Raw genomic sequence first — 18238 nt, 5'->3', positions numbered from 1 at the left:
TTCGTCGTTTCACCAAACATTGCAATATTGTATTTACTTTTTTGAACTTTCATATGAACCAAAGTCTGAACGTGTTATTCAGATGATCACCAACATATAAAAATAATTTATAGCTTCTCACAATAAATCGTTATTGTTTGCACATAACATCGGTTCACTTGCCAACTTTTGAGGTAGTATTATCATTCTGTGAAATTTGCCCATTCGTGCGATAACTGTATACACATTTTATAACAGGGGTTTTTTGCGATATTTTCATTAAAATCATTGAAACATTTATTTGTTGCGTTTAGTATGCCAAAGTTTGCATTACTATTACTAGTACGCTTTCCAGCGTTGTTTACGAGTGCATATCAATATTCTGCACCATAGACTTTCTTGTGATTCTCAAGTATTATAATAAGGTCGTTCAGTAGTTTTATTCGACTTTGTTTTGTGTTAGTGATTACTCAAGGTTTGGCATCATACGGCTGCGTGTTAATGTAATTAATAAAACATTTGGGATGTGATTGAATGTCTGATTACCCTAAACAAGCATACCATCTGACCACAATGTAGCACAAATTTGCATTCAGTGTTTAACCCATTCTGCGCCAACCTTTTGAGGTGTAAGAAATGACAGTTCAAGTTTTGGACACCCAGCCATGAAAAAAAATTTAGTTCAGTATTTAGTGAATTTTCATGGAGTAAATTCAATTAAGATATTATGTTTCAAAGCCTGGAGATTACATCTTCATCAAGAGTTGAGAACTAAATAGACCAATCAAGAGGTCACCAATGAAGCATGTGATTTCGTCGCAATTAGTCGACTTGCATGACTCAAGAAAAGCTACTTTGATTTCCCACATGAAAACAAATTAGAAGTAAGTATGAGCTTTGTCTGAGTTCTAGTTTGTTTTTTTTGCTGCTAAATGAGTTTAAACATTAACTCTGAACATTGTAATGTCAGAGTTGGATGTAATGTTCAGGATTGGTTAGGGTTAAAACATATACATGTATAATTATTACAATATTAATATTATATATTATTGTATGTATCGTATATAATTACTACATTGGATAAGTGCTGTTCACCAAATTCCATCAAACTATTGGTCACTTCATGTCATTCCTTCATGTTTTATTATAATAAAATCAAGCCTCTGTGTACTTTGTAGTTGGCATGACAATGTTTACGCATGTTTTGTGAAAATGGGTACCTGCTGATTATCTAATCATGAGTAATTTCTTGGTGTTACAATGTATAGTTATCTACTTAACTAGGTAGAAACTTAGTAATTTGAAGTTTTATTTTATTATTATTACTAGCACTCTATTGGTCCGGTGAGCCATGAGAGATCATCAAGTGCAACGGCTTACTGCACAATTATTCTGAAATACGAAAAGGTGGCAGATTGATACAGGTGGTAGAGTGTTGGTCTACCATGCAGAATGTTGCGAGTTTAAATCTCAATCACGGCGATTTTTTCTTTAACTTCTCGACGTGACTTTTGATGGACACGTGTCATATTATTGTAAAAACTAGCGGAATGCCCGGCGTTGCTTGGGCATTAAAAATCAGCTTATAAACAGTGACAGGTAATGTAGTTGCCTGCCATTAGCCTGGAATATTGTCAATGGCCAATTTGAGTAAGCTAGTTACCTATGGTTCTTATTAATAAGAGACGTGAGAGGAAGCATAAAATGACGTTGTGCCATAATGAAGAGCGGTATGCGTATTTTCACCCATATAGCTACATATATCGCCCAATGAATCCATCAATCTCACATAGCTCAATGGCTTAGCATATCGTCTGGGAACGGGAAGTTCTGAGATCAAACTTTCTGTAATATGGATTCTTCATTCCACGATTTTAATAGCTATAGCTGGACAAACTGAATCAGACACAAACTTTCAGATTTACATATCTAGACTAGGTATTAATACAACTTATAAAAAATGGCAGGTAATGAAGTTGCTTGCCTCTACCATTAGCCTGGCACATTGCCATTGGCTTATTTGAGTACGCTGTTATTCGTATTACTAAAATTACTAATAAGAGCCATCAGAGCAAGCATAAAATCATGTTGCACCGTAACGTAATGCTATGATTATTTTAACATAGATAACCACACATCACCCAATGAATCCAATGCATCTCGTGTAGCTCAATGGTTTAGCATATCGTCTGAGAAATGGGAGATTCTGAGATCAAACTGTCTGCGATACAGATTTTTCATTCCAAGATTTTAATAGCTATAGTTGGAAAAATCGAATCACACACGTACTAACTTTGAAGGTTATATATATATATATATATATATATATATATATATATATATATATATATATATATATATATATAGAGTACCGCTTTGTTTTCTGCTTGTCAGGGTTTTTGAAGAGCTCTATTTTGCATAACTTGATACTTGTCACGAAAACAAACCTCACCACTAGTATAATTGTAGGCGTATTATCGTTGCACCCGTCAGCATTTGAACGCTGACTGTTCTAGAGTTTAAGCCTTTTACGGGTCTCTATTAATACATGCACATAATCATACATGCACATATAATCATACATGTACATATAATCATACATGTACATATAATCATACATGTACATATAATCATACATGTACATATAATCATACATGTACATATAATCATACATGTACATATAATCATACATGTACGTATAATCATACATGTACATATAATCACACATGTACATATACTCATACATGTACGTATAATCATACATGACATATAATCACACATGTACATATAATCATACATGTACACATAATCATACATGTACATATAATCATACATGTACTTACAATCATACATGTACATATAATTGCACATGTACATATAATCATACATGTACTTATAATCATACATGTACATATAATCGCACATGTACATATAATAATATATGTATTTCGGTATTCTTATAGCTTAAAAGTTTAGTTTTAGTTGAATATTTGCTTTCATCGAAATTAATTTATATATTGCAAGACAATATTTGCAAAATCTCCCACTTTTGTTTTGCGTAATTCGTACAACAGCCAAATAATACTTTGCTACATATGCCAAAATGAAAGATATTAGTATTCAGGAACTAACGTGCGTAGTTGTTAGCCTATCTCTGTTGCACTAAGAACAGATCGAGGGAGGCAAATCTCTAGTTGGTGTTGACGTAACTTCAATCATCAAGTTCTGTTCTGGTTTAGCTAAGAGCAAAATGTGTTGTTATCAAAATTAATAAAAAAGGATATGAAACATCAATAAGAGCATCGATTGACTGTAATACATATTGTTGCTGATTCTGTGTATTTTATAAATGCAATATATGTACATTACAGATGAAAGGATGTGAAGCCTTGTTGCTATTTCTACTCACTTTCAGTCATCTTCTCGTCTTCGTCCGACCAACTAGCCACTTCTGTGACTCGTATGTTTCCAGCCTTGCTCGCCTTATTATGTAGTAATTTATCATGTAGTATATATGGTCTCAGAACTGTGATATGTTCATCATGTAATATATATGGTCTCAGAACTGTGATATGTTTATCATGTAGTATATATGGTCTCAGAACTGTGATATGTTTATCATGTAATATATATGGTCTCAGAACTGTGATATGTTTATCATGTAGTATATATGGTCTCAGAACTGTGATATGTTCATCATGTAATATATATGGTCTCAGAACTGTAATATGTTTATCATGTAATATATATGGTCTCAGAACTGTGATATGTTCATCATGTAGTATATATGGTCTCAGAACTGTGATATGTTCATCATGTAGTATATATGGTCTCAGAACTGTGATATGTTCATCATGTAGTATATATGGTCTCAGAACTGTGATATGTTTATCATGCAGTATATATGGTCTCAGAACTGTGATATGTTTATCATGTAGTATATATGGTCTCAGAACTGTGATATGTTTATCATATAGTATATATGGTTTCAGAACTGTGATATGTTCATCATGTAGTATATATGGTCTCAGAACTGTGATATGTTTATCATGTAATATATATGGTCTCAGAACTGTGATATGTTTATCATGTAATATATATGGTCTCAGAACTGTGATATGTTTATCATATAGTATATATGGTCTCAGAACTGTGATATGTTTATCATGTAGTATATATGGTCTCAGAACTGTGATATGTTCATCATGTAGTATATATGGTTTCAGAACTGTGATATGTTTATCATGTAATATATATGGTCTCAGAACTGTGATATGTTTATCATGTAATATATATGGTCTCAGAACTGTGATATGTTTATCATATAGTATATATGGTCTCAGAACTGTGATATGTTTATCATGTAGTATATATGGTCTCAGAACTGTGATATGTTCATCATGTAGTATATATGGTCTCAGAACTGTGATATGTTTATCATGTAGTATATATGGTCTCAGAACTGTAATATGTTTATCATGCAGTATATATGGTCTCAGAACTGTAATATGTTTATCATGTAGTATATATGGTCTCAGAACTGTGGTATGTTTATCATGTAGTATATATGGTCTCAGAACTGTGATATGTTTATCATGTAATATATATGGTCTCAGAACTGTGATATGTTTATCATGTAGTATATATGGTCTCAGAACTGTGATATGTTTATCATGTAATATATATGGTCTCAGAACTGTGATATGTTTATCATGTAGTATATATGGTCTCAGAACTGTGGTATGTTATGTTTATCATGTAATATATATGGTCTCAGAACTGTGACATGTTTATCATGCAGTATATATGGTTTCAGCACTGTGATATGTTTATCATGTAGTATATATGGTCTCAGAACTGTGACATGTTTATCATGCAGTATATATGGTCTCAGAACTGTAATATGTTTATCATGTAGTATATATGGTCTCAGAACTGTGACATGTTTATCATGCAGTATATATGGTCTCAGAACTGTGATATGTTTATCATGTAGTATATATGGTCTCAGAACTGTGATATGTTTATCATGTAATATATATGGTCTCAGACCTGTAATATGTTTATCATGTAGTATATATGGTCTCAGAACTGTGATATGTTTATCATATAGTATATATGGTTTCAGAACTGTGATATGTTTATCATGTAGTATATATGGTCTCAGAACTGTGGTATGTTTATCATGTAATATATATGGTCTCAGAACTGTAATATGTTTATCATGTAATATATATGGTTTCAGAACTGTGATATGTTTATCATGTAGTATATATGGTCTCAGAACTGTGATATGTTTATCATGTAATATATATGGTCTCAGAACTGTGATATGTTTATCATGTAGTATATATGGTTTCAGAACTGCGATATGTTTATCATGTAGTATATATGGTCTCAGAACTGTGACATGTTTATCATGCAGTATATATGGTTTCAGCACTGTGATATGTTTATCATGTAGTATATATGGTCTCAGAACTGTGACATGTTTATCATGCAGTATATATGGTCTCAGAACTGTGATATGTTTATCATATAGTATATATGGTCTCAGAACTGTAATATGTTTATCATATGGTATATATGGTCTCAGAACTGTGATTTGATCACGTGGATGAGGTCAGAAGGGGTGAAGTTGTGTTCTATAAAGCAATCCCGTAGTACCATGCCCTTTAGCACAATTAGAATAATGTGACAACTGAAAGTCAAAAATGACAATAAGTTTAAGCAAGCCCATCGTGCAAGCTGACAGTAATCTTGTAAGCAACAAGCAACTAATTTATTGTATAACAAAACTTGTGTGTTTTTGCTCCAGTGTTGAATCAACTGATGCACAGGATGGGGTAGAAGAAACAGTTAACCACTGCTGCTTTGGGTGGACAGGAGAACTCTGTAACAAAGGTGAGTGGCAGAATAGATATGATGATCGGAGATTGGAATCTGAATCAGAGATCTGATATGCTGCCAGAGTGATAGTTTATAACGAATCCAGCTAGCACGTTTGATCACTCCTCATTGTACTCTGGTGTCTAATGCAGGGGTTGACAACCTGCGGCTCCGGAGCCGCATGCAGCTTTTCCATCCCCTCGCTGCGGCTCCCTCTGACTTTGGATAAATTGTAATTATGGTGATAAATCAAACATTGTCCCTTGTTATTGTAAAGGATTTGCTGGCCTTTACTCAGGCACGATCTAGGTCTGAAAAAATGTTGCATAAATGTAAGAGAAGTGAGTGTTGTTTTTTGTTCATTTTATTCCGAAGGAAATTCCATTAGTCGTGGTCTGCGACTACTCTGCTCTCCTAGTGAGAGCGCTCCCTATATACACATATATATTTTCCCCGTATGGTATATTGTAACCAAGTAGGAAGCCATATAAGAATAATGATTAATGGAGTCGCTAACACGTTGGCTTAGTTACGGCCAAACTAACAAAGTATTAGCAATAATACGCATAATGAAGAGAGACCCAACATGCAAAATATATATAAGAGTAATTACATGCGAGTAAATAAAACATCAGAATTAAATTCGTGGCCCGGCGTCCGTCACATTATGTGTCATTATTTATGCGCCAATAAAACCACCCAAGTTACACCAGCCAGCATGACACTTTTTGATTTTTTGACCCCAGGTAGGCAAACTATGACGAATACTAAAAAACAAAGGACAGCACACAGAAGAAACGTAGCACATTTGCTGCAGTTAGAATTTAAGTTTGGGGTTTTATTAAAAGGAGGGCTGAATTAAACATGAAGTTGCAATTTTTCTTGAAAGTAAAACAAACGCAAGTATTTTCACATTATGTTCAAGTTATTATTAGCTATTTTATTATTCTTTGCAAAAGTGTACAGTGTTTTTTCAGCTGTTAAATCATTATACATGCCAGACCTTTTAGCTTTATGGTGTAAACAGGGTATAAAAGCATTAAAAGCTAAACAAAAATGTTACATGAAGTATTTATTTATTTTTTATTTAAAGTATCAAAGGAGGTTTTTGGCTCCCACTTTGTTCTTTCCTGTGGAAAACGAGTCCAAATGGCTTTTTCAGTGGAAAAGGTTGCCGACCCCTGGTCTATCGTCAAGGTTGAAAAAAATCAGAACTTTCTTAAAAATGGAATTCTTTATTTCAATTGATTTTTTAGGTGTTCATGAATTTCATTAATAAACGTGATTTTTGTACACATTTTGCTGTTGTAAATATTCTGTAAAATGCGTCGTGCATCAGTATGCTGGTTAACCCACTTTTCAATCTTAGTGGCCTACATGCTTTAGTTTTACAAATTATTATATTTCTTGCATTCAATAGCCATACGGCATTATAATGTGCAAACTACATGTAAGTTAGTGGAGTAGAGCTACTAGCAGTTTCACACAAAGTACAAATAAGAGCTAAAGACATAATAAAGGCATTATGAAATATTTAAGAACATTCTTCCGTGGTGTGGTTGAGGCGGTTAATCATGTGAAATATAAATACCAGTTCACTGGTTTTTTATATTTTAATGAATGAAACCAAAGGTGGAGAATACTCTTCAATGCTTCCAACTTAGCTGATTGCAGTAAAGAGTGATGTCATTCAGTAAACAGAGTAGTGAGGGAAAACTGCCAGTTACAGTTGCTACTTTACAATTAATCTTGCTTTGAGGTTTACTAAATAAACTCACTGGTCCCAACTTCAAAGGTCCTTCTGTAGCATTGTACTCCACATACAGTCAGTTGTATCCTCATCACACCTGTTAATCCATGACAGAGAAATGTTTACAGATTTGTTCCACACACATCAACAGAAGATTATTAGCCCAGAAGCATTGATTTTTGCAAAAATATAAAAACAGTAATTTTTTTCCTGAAAAAAGTAATGATTCAACTCAGTAATTTAAATAATTTGATTGTTCATGTCAATCCTGTTTGAAGCGTGAAGTCATCGCTGAGCAGCATTTCAGCTTGACTGTATAGGAGAAAGCTAGAGTGCCTTCTGCTTCATTAATTATTAGTCAAAAATCATTATTTCATTGATTCAATTAATGCTCAAGGGATTTATTTTACTCTGAAACTAACAAATTGGTCTCAATGTAGACAAGCTTTTCTAAGAAGGCAGAATATTAATCAATTATCAGCGTTTGATCACTCATTGTTAATCTGCGCTTTCAGTGATCTTTCTTTCAGAGAAAGTACACCTGGTTAGCCTAAGCTCCTAGACTGCCATCAATTATTTAGCCTGTGTTTGACAGCGCCTTCTTCATAAATCAAATTACACTTTAGCTCATTTCCTTGTATCGTGTCAAGTGCTAGTTTTCTGTATCAATCAGTAATAATGACTTATATTATTGATTATTATTAATATTATTGATACAATCAATAATATTAATCAATTTTCTGTTCTCATATATCAGAATAATGATTGATCAAATAATGATACTATTGGATTTTTACATCAATAAAAATGAAAATAAATGTTTTATGGTGTCTTATTTCAGTTCAATGAATCTCCTTTGTACCTGCTAGAGTTGTACACATTTCACTTACATAGGCATTCCCTATGCTAGCCCTGTGGTACCCAGACCTAGAAATAATGCTATAAAAAAATTTTTTTTATTGCCTTTCAGACTATTTAGACACCCTTTAACCATACCACATGTCATTATAAGAACAGAGTTGTTTTTTTGTGCATTTTTTTTAATGTGCCAAATTTGGAACATTGGGTAATAGATACAACTAATCAGATATGCCAAATAAACACAGAGATCATGTTATGAACACTTTCAATGCAAATACTTACCGAAGAAAATTAAAATTATAATAATACATTAATATAATAATAGCATTTACAATAATAATAATAATAATAGTTTTCAATAGACGAATACACAGTAAACAAATAATAAAAAACCAGCTCTACTGTGAACAAAAACATACATGTACATTACAAAGTAATAATCTAATGACAATGATAAGTAACACACGCACATGTAAGAAAAATATAATTAAACACCAACTAAAGATTATATGCCCGGAAGCAGTTTCTGTCTTTGTTTAGACAGAGCCGGACATTGCACTTCTGGCACTGTACAGTGCTCTTGCCATCGGCACACTGCACAAGTTTGTTTGTTCAGCAATGGTTGCTATCATGCTAATACCAATGAATTTTTGAAAATAAAGTAGGGGAGTGACAATATCTAGAGGTGGTGCTGTGTGTAGACCTGCATACTCTACATCAGGCGCAACAAAATATTTTTTCCTCAACCTGTTAACAGGTCTGCTTTGTTGAACACTTTTGTCTTGTTTGCGTGCTTCAGGTACTGCCAATTCATTCAATAAGAGATTGCTTTCTTCCTCGCCACTCGAGTTGTCATCCTAAAATTTATTGATGGCAGCATTGTTTGCATTAGCAAATATAAAAAAAAATTTTTCACTACAATTTTGATCTGCAATATAATTGAAACGAACTTTTGATCTGCAGTACAATTGAAAGCCATTTTATGTGTACATGCAACCTACATGTGGGTTTGTAATACATGTATGCACATCTCATTAGCATCATTTCAAACGGAAACTTACAGATACGTTTGGTTGATCTCGTGCGGGTAAAAAATCTTGATCATCACTTTCTTCAAACTCTCCAAAGTCACTTTCATCCCCATCAATTATTTCCTGCACATTCTGAACAGTGAGTTACTTTTCTTTGTCTGTCATTAGAATCTAAATATTAGATAAAAAAAGGAAATTAATATTACACTGTCTTGTAAATGGTTGCACAACAGCCTTTCAAGATTTATGATATCTGTTTTTCAGTTGTCAGTAATACTCTAGTAACGAATGGCTGTTTTAGTAATTCACTAAGCCACCTCACATTTGAATATTGAGTGACTTGTAATTCCCAACGTGCCATTTTTGACACATCTACATTTCTCTAATTGTTAAACATATTAAATATATTATTTCTGAGACAAATTTATGATAGACTGAAAAAGTAAAGCATATGCTAATGTAATAAACCACAATTGTTCTAATACATACCTTGAAACTGGTGAATGGGAGAGAAGAATATCAGGGTGTTCACAGGTACAAATCTTTCGAGAAAATGGCCGACTTCAAGAACTAAGAAAGGAGCTTTAGTATGGTAACCAATCATTATAAAATGTAGTGCCATAACAAAGAAGACCCACCCAGCCATGCAACAAGGAAAAAAGGCCCAATTCACATTGCTGATGGGCTTAGTTTTGGTTCAAAGTTGGTGTGCCAAATATGGGACACCAGGCACCACAGGGCTAGAGTTGTCATTCCCTGCCGTTATTTATAGCTGCCACTGACTTCACTTTGTAGTTATTGAGGAAAATCGGGAGGATGTAAATGCTGATGAGGAAATAGTTTTGAAGGATAATGCTCTAGAAATTGTTGTGCCAGTGCAAAGATTCACTGCTTCCCAGAATGCTAACCACACGAAGAAGGACAACTCTTCATTACAGATTGTTTTCCCCATATGCATGCTAGGTCTCTATCTTCCAGATTTAGTGAAACTTTGTTTGCATATATGTAAATATTTGTTTTATCAGCGTTTGATCACTCATTGTTAATCTGCGCTTTCAGTGATCTTTCTTTCAGAGAAAGTACACCTGGTTAGCCTAAGCTCCTAGACTGCCATCAATTATTTAGCCTGTGTTTGACAGCGCCTTCTTCATAAATCAAATTACACTAGCTCATTTCCTTGTATCGCGTCAAGTGCTAGTTTTCTGTATCAATCAGTAATAATGACTTATATTATTGATTATTATTAATATTATTGATACAATCAATAATATTAATCAATTTTCTGTTCTCATATATCAGAATAATGATTGATCAAATAATGATACTATTGGATTTTTACATATTTGCAATGAGAACGCAACTCCTGACCAAACTGAACAACTGTTTTTAACTCAAATAGCCACTAAAGCCATATCTAGTACTATTCTAGCCAAGATGCATGTGTTTGAAAGAGCTTATGTTCAAAACTTACATGCCAAGTTGTCTGTTTCTGATATGGGTAAAATAAATGTGATTATGTTACAGTGCTGCTCGCTGCTTTGTTTATCGTTATGGTTTATGCGCGAAAACGCTATGCTGCTCTACAAAGGAGTGGCGAACAGCAGCTAACAGGAGCTCCTCCAGTTCCCTCTACTAGCCAAGGTACTTTGTTTTATAGCTTTTTCGCCATTCTTCTATAGACTCTCACTACCTGCGTAAGGTTGTAGTTATCAACCTCTCATATTCTGTTTTACAGCACTTTATCCTGATATTTAGTAGGAATATGGTTATCAACCTTTCATATCCTGTCTCACAGCACTTTATCCTGATATTTAGTAGGAATATAGTTATCAACCTTTCATATCCTGTCTCACAGCACTTTATCCTGATATTTAGTAGGAATATAGTTATCAACCTTTCATATCCTGTCTCACAGCACTTCATCCTGATATTTAGTAGGAATATAGTTATCAACCTCTCATATTCTGTTTTACAGCACTTTATCCTGATATTTAGTAGGAATTTGGTTATCAACCTTTCATATCCTGTCTCACAGCATTTTATCCTGATATTTAGTAGGAATATAGTTATCAACTTTTCATATCCTGTCTCACAGCACTTTATCCTGATATTCAGTAGGAATATAGTTATCAACCTTTCATATCCTGTCTCACAGCCCTTTATCCTGATATTTAGTAGGAATATAGTTATCAACCTTTCATATCCTGTCTCACAGCACTATATCCTGATATTTAGTAGGAATATAGTTATCAACCTTTCATATCTTGTCTCACAGCACTTTATCCTGATATTTCGTAGGAATATAGTTATCAACCTTTCATATCCTGTCTCACAGCACTTTATCCTGATATTTAGTAGGAATATAGTTATCAGCATTTCATATCCTATCTCACAGCACTTTTTCCTGATATTTAGTAGGGTTGTAGTTATCAACCTTTCATATCCTGTCTCACAGCACTTTATCCTGATATTCAGTAGGAATATAGTTATCAACCTTTCATATCCTGTCTCACAGCACTTTATCCTGATAGTAGGAATATAGGTATCAACCGTATCAACATTGGTAGTAAGTTTGGATACGCTGTTAAATCATTACCCTTAGTTTCTATGTTGATATAACTGAGGTTCCACATATGTGTACTTACAGGTAGACTGCTTGACAACCACACGAGAGGTAAGTCTGTACTCTACTCTAATGATCTTACATATCCTGCAATGATCTCTTACACACCCCACTGATCTCTTATAAACCTCTATAGGACTTCCTTTGCTGAGCTGTCACCTGTTCATTACTACAACTAAAAATAACCATTGATTCTTGCTAATGAACATTCTTTGGCATTACAGATGATGAGCACATTTTTATCCTGTTCACCACTTCAATTATTCATTTTTAATGCAGTTGTCGTAGCAACTATAATCACTATTGTTACATACACTAGTTGGTTCCCTCTTTGTCGAAGGAACATCAGTGGTAATAATCAATAGGTTTCACTTGTATGTAGAATGTTATATTTAGTAGTCCTAGTAATTATCTTAGATAGGTTATAGCATAAATGGTGGATATACCTGCAGTCATAGATTATAGCTTAGATGTTAGATATACCAGTAATCATAGATTATAGCATATATGGTGGATATACCTGTAGTCATAGATTATAGCATAGATGGTGGATATACCTGTAGTCATAGATTATAGCATAGATGGTGGATATACCTGTAGTCATAGATTATAGCATAGATGGTGGATATACCAGTATTCATATATTATAGCATAGATGGTGGATATATCAGTAATCATGGATTATAACTTAGATGGTAGATATACCAGTTATCATAGAATATAGCTTAGATGGTGGATATACATGTAGTCATATATGATAGCATAGATGGTGGATATACCTGTAGTCATATATGATAGCATAGATGGTGGATATACATGTAGTCATATATGATAGCATAGATGGTGGATATACATGCAGTCATATATGATAGCATAGATGGTGGATATACATGTAGTCATATATGATAGCATAGATGGTGGATATACCTGTAGTCATATATGATAGCATAGATGGTGGATATACATGTAGTCGTATATGATAGCATAGATGGTGGATATACATGCAGTCATATATGATAGCATAGATGGTGGATATACATGTAGTCATATATGATAGCATAGATGGTGGATATACATGTAGTCATATATGATAGCATAGATGGTGGATATACATGTAGTCGTATATGATAGCATAGATGGTGGATATACCAGTAGTCATATATTATAGCATAGATGGTGGATATACCAGTAGTCATATATGATAGCATAGATGGTGGATATACCTGTAGTCATATATTATAGCATAGATGGTGGATATACCAGTAGTCATATATGATAGCATAGATGGTGGATATACCTGTAGTCATATATTATAGCATAGATGGTGGATATACCGGTAGTCGTATATTATAGCATAGATGGTGAATATACATGTAGTCATATATTATAGCATAGATGGTGGATATACCAGTAGTCATATATGATAGCATAGATGGTGGATATACCTGTAGTCATATATTATAGCATAGATGGTGGATATACCGGTAGTCGTATATGATAGCATAGATGGTGGATATACCTGTAGTCGTATATTATAGCATAGATGGTGGATATACATGTAGTCATATATTATAGCATAGATGGTGGATATACCAGTAGTCATATATGATAGCATAGATGGTGGATATACCTGTAGTCATATATTGTAGCATAGATGGTGGATATACCGGTAGTCGTATATGATAGCATAGATGGTGGATATACCAGTATTCATATATGATAGCATAGATGGTGGATATACCAGTAGTCGTATATGATCGCATAGATGGTGGATATACCGGTAGTCATATATGATAGCATAGATGGTGGATATACCGGTAGTCGTATATGATAGCATAGATGGTGGATATACCAGTAGTCATATATGATAGCATAGATGGTGGATATACCAGTAGTCATATATTATAGCATAGATGGTGGATATACCAGTAGTCATATATGATAGCATAGATGGTGGATATACCGGTAGTCGTATATGATAGCATAGAGGGTGGATATACCAGTAGTCATAGATTATAGCATAGATGGTGGATATACCAGTATTCATATATGATAGCATAGATGGTGGATATACATGTAGTCATAGATGATAGCATAGATGGTGGATATACCAGTATTCATATATGATAGCATAGATGGTGGATATACCAGTAGTCGTATATGATCGCATAGATGGTGGATATACCGGTAGTCATATATGATAGCATAGATGGTGGATATACCGGTAGTCGTATATGATAGCATAGATGGTGGATATACCAGTAGTCATATATTATAGCATAGATGGTGGATATACCGGTAGTCGTATATGATAGCATAGAGGGTGGATATACCAGTAGTCATAGATTATAGCATAGATGGTGGATATACCGGTAGTCATATATGATAGCATAGATGGTGGATATACCAGTAGTCGTATATGATAGCATAGATGGTACACATAGTAACATAGTAACACATGCCTTAATGTTACATGCGGCTTTTGGCAGTGTAGGTTAAAGGTTAAAGATAAGTTACTGCAAAGTCAGCTGGTTTATCATCAGCCTCAACTTGCTGCTGGTGAAAGGATACTCCTCTGCAAGCATTGCTCCTTTTTGTTTTGTGGTTGAACAGGCTCATCTCAAGTAGAGCTAATAGAGCGCTCAGAGAAACCCATGCAAGTGGATGAATCAGCATGTATGTCATATAGGTCACGGATGAATGACCTTAACCAAGGATTCAGGTCGAGTATGTACCAGTTTGATTTGCCTCCACTAGAGATTTAGGTCAAGTAAATCATTAGCAATTCGCAATAAAACTTGTCTTATTTACCATCTTTAGAATAAAATTTATTTCATCAATAAATATTGAACAACTTAATGCATCTAGCCTGTAACGTTTCTCCAAAATCTCTCTGACTGTTTCATCTGACCTACTGATTCAGCCAATGATAGTCTAAGCTTTTTAATTATATGTATGTATATGTAAAGTTATTAGTATAGCCGTACCATAGATGAAGAAACTTTATGCCAGCAATATATCTTTAGTATGGATCTCAAGCTTTATCCAATAGGGAGCCACAAAGTGGTTCACCAGCTAATCATATCAATCCCCTACAATCTTTGCTATCATAAGAGGTGTGTCTGTCTGTTCGTCTAAAATCATGCTAAAAGTGTTAGGAAAAGAGATTGAGCCATATGGAGATCAAATCAAATATTCAAATTCCCAGCCAAGCGCACTATCAACTGCGTCAGTCGACCATCTTTCTACAATGTGAAATAATTATGCAGATATGTCTAAAGTCTCGGGCAGCTGAAAAAGACACACTAATCGTGTATTGGGCACAGCATTGAGTTCATAGATTAGTTCAGTAGACCCTCAACTACATCCTTACTATAATAAGAGCCGTGTCTGTTCGTCTGTTTGAAGGCATGCTTAGAGGGTAGGAAAAAGGATTGCTTTTAACAGGAGTTGAACTCGCGACTTTTGGCAAGGTAGACTGACACTACCACCCACACTCGTCACCCATACTACATTGTGTGATAATTGTGTGGTTAGTTATTACGCCTGACGACCGGACTGCCAGGATACTAGCAGTTATAGCAAGATGACTCCGTATTTGCCACTGATATGCTTTGCTGCTTATCATAACCATAGAGTGTTTCAGTTGACTAGGTCGCTGTCACACCACCTGTTAACTGATGTCTCAGTTAATGCCATGTCTACACGCATTGACAAAAGGTGTCATTTGCTTAGCTAAAGCATAGTTGACATATCTTGTTTAAACCTAAACGAACATGTTGGTCTATGGTGGCGCAGTCAACCGGTTCATCTCTAGTTGGCCACCAGAGCAGCTGATTTCCCGATAAACAGAACTCTGATTCCATTACATTTATTTTTAGTATAAGCTTTTTGTATTGAAGACTCGTTCTTGAATAATAGAAATAGGCCTCACACACATGACAATTTATATATATGAACAAAGACATTTTTATTTGTAACAGATATATTAAATATAATGTTACATTATATTAATATAATGTAACAGATAATGGTGGAACGGCTCGCAAAAACTTCATAATAACTCGTTAATTAATTACTCTTAAAAACTGAATTTTTTTATGCTATTTAATTTATTTTTAGCAAATGATAATCAACTAATAATGTCACCTTTGTTCTCGAAATTGTCCACTGGATTTAAACTATATATATATACATATGTCGCATGTATAGATATAAACTATATATTACATCTGTCGCATGGCCATCGAGAGTGCAAATTTTAAAAAAGTTCATGCTTTTGACCAATTTAGAACTTGTGAAGATTGTAGAAATACCTTTTTATTTATTTATTTTCGGAGCGCCATATGAAAACATTTTTTCTATAACAATTATTATGGACTGCCCCATAAAAGTATATGTATATTAGAGTCGTACTCCTTGAAACAGCGGAATGATTTGTTTGTGTAGGTGTTGGGGAGGATGATGGTAAGATCAACGTAGCCAATGTCGGGTTCGATCGAGGGTCTTCTGAGGAAGTACTTTTGGAGTCCAATTCAGATGCTGCCTCTCTTATCTCTAATGACCAGAATTAGCCTGTACGGCTACTCCTCATAATGTTCTTCATGCATCCTTATTCCACCCGTCATATAGCCCCCGTGTGATCAACTTCTGAGTTATGTTCTCTCACCCATGCTGTTAAAAATGTCTTCATGTCCACAATCAGTTTTTTATCACGTGGTACGATGCCAAATATCTATCTTCATATTATTAGATCATAATCAGGATCTTGAGTGTGGCTACTGTTATAGTACACTGTTTTACCATTTTTACTTTTTATAAGACCAACTTTTAAGATTTAAAGGCTAGCCATTTGGTTTTTCACTCCAAATCTGCTTCAGTTACTAGAAACTGTGCGATAGACCACAAGACAGTGGCATCTGTCGCTCATGTATTTGAGGTAACTTCAAAACAGCTTTATCTTCTATTCTTTGTTGGTGCTGCCGCCTATTACTTTTCTATTTTATAGCTGAACCTTTTATTACGCTTTTATTTTTCTGCTGACTTTATACATTTCAATAAATTATTTATTTTATAATCAGTCACAAATTTTATTAATTCACTGATTAATTAATAGATGTTTCATTCTGTCATGTCTGGTTGATAACACATTAAACTCAAGATAGTTGATTCTGTCATGTGTGGTTGATAACATATTAAACTCAAGATAGTTGATTCTGTCATGAGTGGTTGATAATATGTTAAACTCAAGATAGTTGATTCTGTCATGCGTGGTTGATAACATATTAAACTCAAGATAGTTGATTCTGTCATGAGCGGTTGATAACACATTAAACTCAAGATAGTTGATTCTGTCATGTGTGTTTAATAACATATTAAACTCAAAGAACCATTTTCATTGATTATTACTTTTATGGTAGCAAGTTTCATCTCATGTCGCTAGGTAAAATGCTATAAACGCTTTGCACTCTTTTAGATTATGAAGGGCTTGAAATGGAATTGTTAAATTTTACCCAGTTTCTTTGCTTATGTTAATTGGATCTAAAACAATTTTGTTTGATTTTTGGCCAATTTTAGTTTTACGTAGGCATCAATTACTAACAGAAGATACTTCTTGTACCTCATATTCATAAATTGACCCTTGGGCTATGACCAATTCATGAAGGGGAGGAACAATGTGAAGAGTAAAGACATGGCGAAAGAAATTAGCAAATCATGTTCCGACACTGCAAGTTATCTTAACTGTTGAGTCCTTTGATTTATATGAAGACAAGATTTGTGGTATGCCTGTGCCCAGATAGCTAACAGCTATCAGATGAAGTTTGACATAAAAGTTATGTTAATAGTGAATCCTATGTTTTCATGCGCAGACTAATGTCGTTAACAGCATGATATCAAAAGTTGCAGATTAGAAATTGATTATCATAAAATCCTAACCAGTAATTTGGGTTGTGTGCTCATCAATCACAAAGAGCTAAGTGCTTGAATGATTGATAATTATTTGTCCGGAGATCACCAACTGCCTGTTGGTTTAAGTTTCAGCCAGTCTGGAAGTGGTCAAGTCTGTCAATAATGTTCCAAGTCCAACTCTGTAGAACACGGTCA

At 34.2% G+C, this 18238-nt stretch overlaps 1 protein-coding gene and 1 long non-coding RNA gene across 2 annotated transcripts; one reads left to right on the top strand and one right to left on the bottom strand.

The window, feature by feature from the left end:
• LOC137396703 (uncharacterized) lies at positions 1 to 17210 on the top strand. The gene is made up of 9 exons (XM_068083018.1): positions 1 to 173; positions 718 to 863; positions 3351 to 3439; positions 5798 to 5883; positions 10306 to 10473; positions 11035 to 11151; positions 12158 to 12184; positions 14747 to 14860; positions 16583 to 17210. The coding sequence occupies exons 3-9, from the start codon at positions 3351 to 3353 to the stop codon at positions 16705 to 16707; spliced, it is 726 nt and encodes a 241-aa protein (XP_067939119.1). The 5' UTR covers positions 1 to 173; positions 718 to 863; the 3' UTR covers positions 16708 to 17210.
• On the bottom strand, positions 8689 to 10226 carry LOC137396890 (uncharacterized). The gene is made up of 3 exons (XR_010978645.1): positions 10000 to 10226; positions 9541 to 9681; positions 8689 to 9336 (listed from the first exon to the last, which is right to left on the bottom strand). It is a non-coding gene; the product is annotated as an uncharacterized lncRNA (long non-coding RNA).
• Positions 17211 to 18238: the final 1028 nt, after the last annotated feature.

The sequence above is a fragment of the Watersipora subatra genome, chromosome 5 (genome assembly GCF_963576615.1).
Source record: "Watersipora subatra chromosome 5, tzWatSuba1.1, whole genome shotgun sequence".
NCBI lineage: Eukaryota > Metazoa > Bryozoa > Gymnolaemata > Cheilostomatida > Watersiporidae > Watersipora > Watersipora subatra.
The sequence above is the reverse complement of the archived record's forward strand: the minus strand, read 5'-3'. Positions and strand labels throughout refer to the sequence as shown.

Bases quoted from the DNA above. Each gene is read 5' to 3' on its own strand.
- LOC137396703 (XM_068083018.1), top strand. From the start codon at position 3,351: ATGAAAGGATGTGAAGCCTTGTTGCTATTTCTACTCACTTTCAGTCAT. The intron at 3,440-5,797 runs GTATGTTTCCAG...TTTTTGCTCCAG, and splicing joins ACTAGCCACTTCTGTGACTC to TGTTGAATCAACTGATGCAC. The intron at 10,474-11,034 runs GTCTCTATCTTC...ATTATGTTACAG, and splicing joins TTTCCCCATATGCATGCTAG to TGCTGCTCGCTGCTTTGTTT.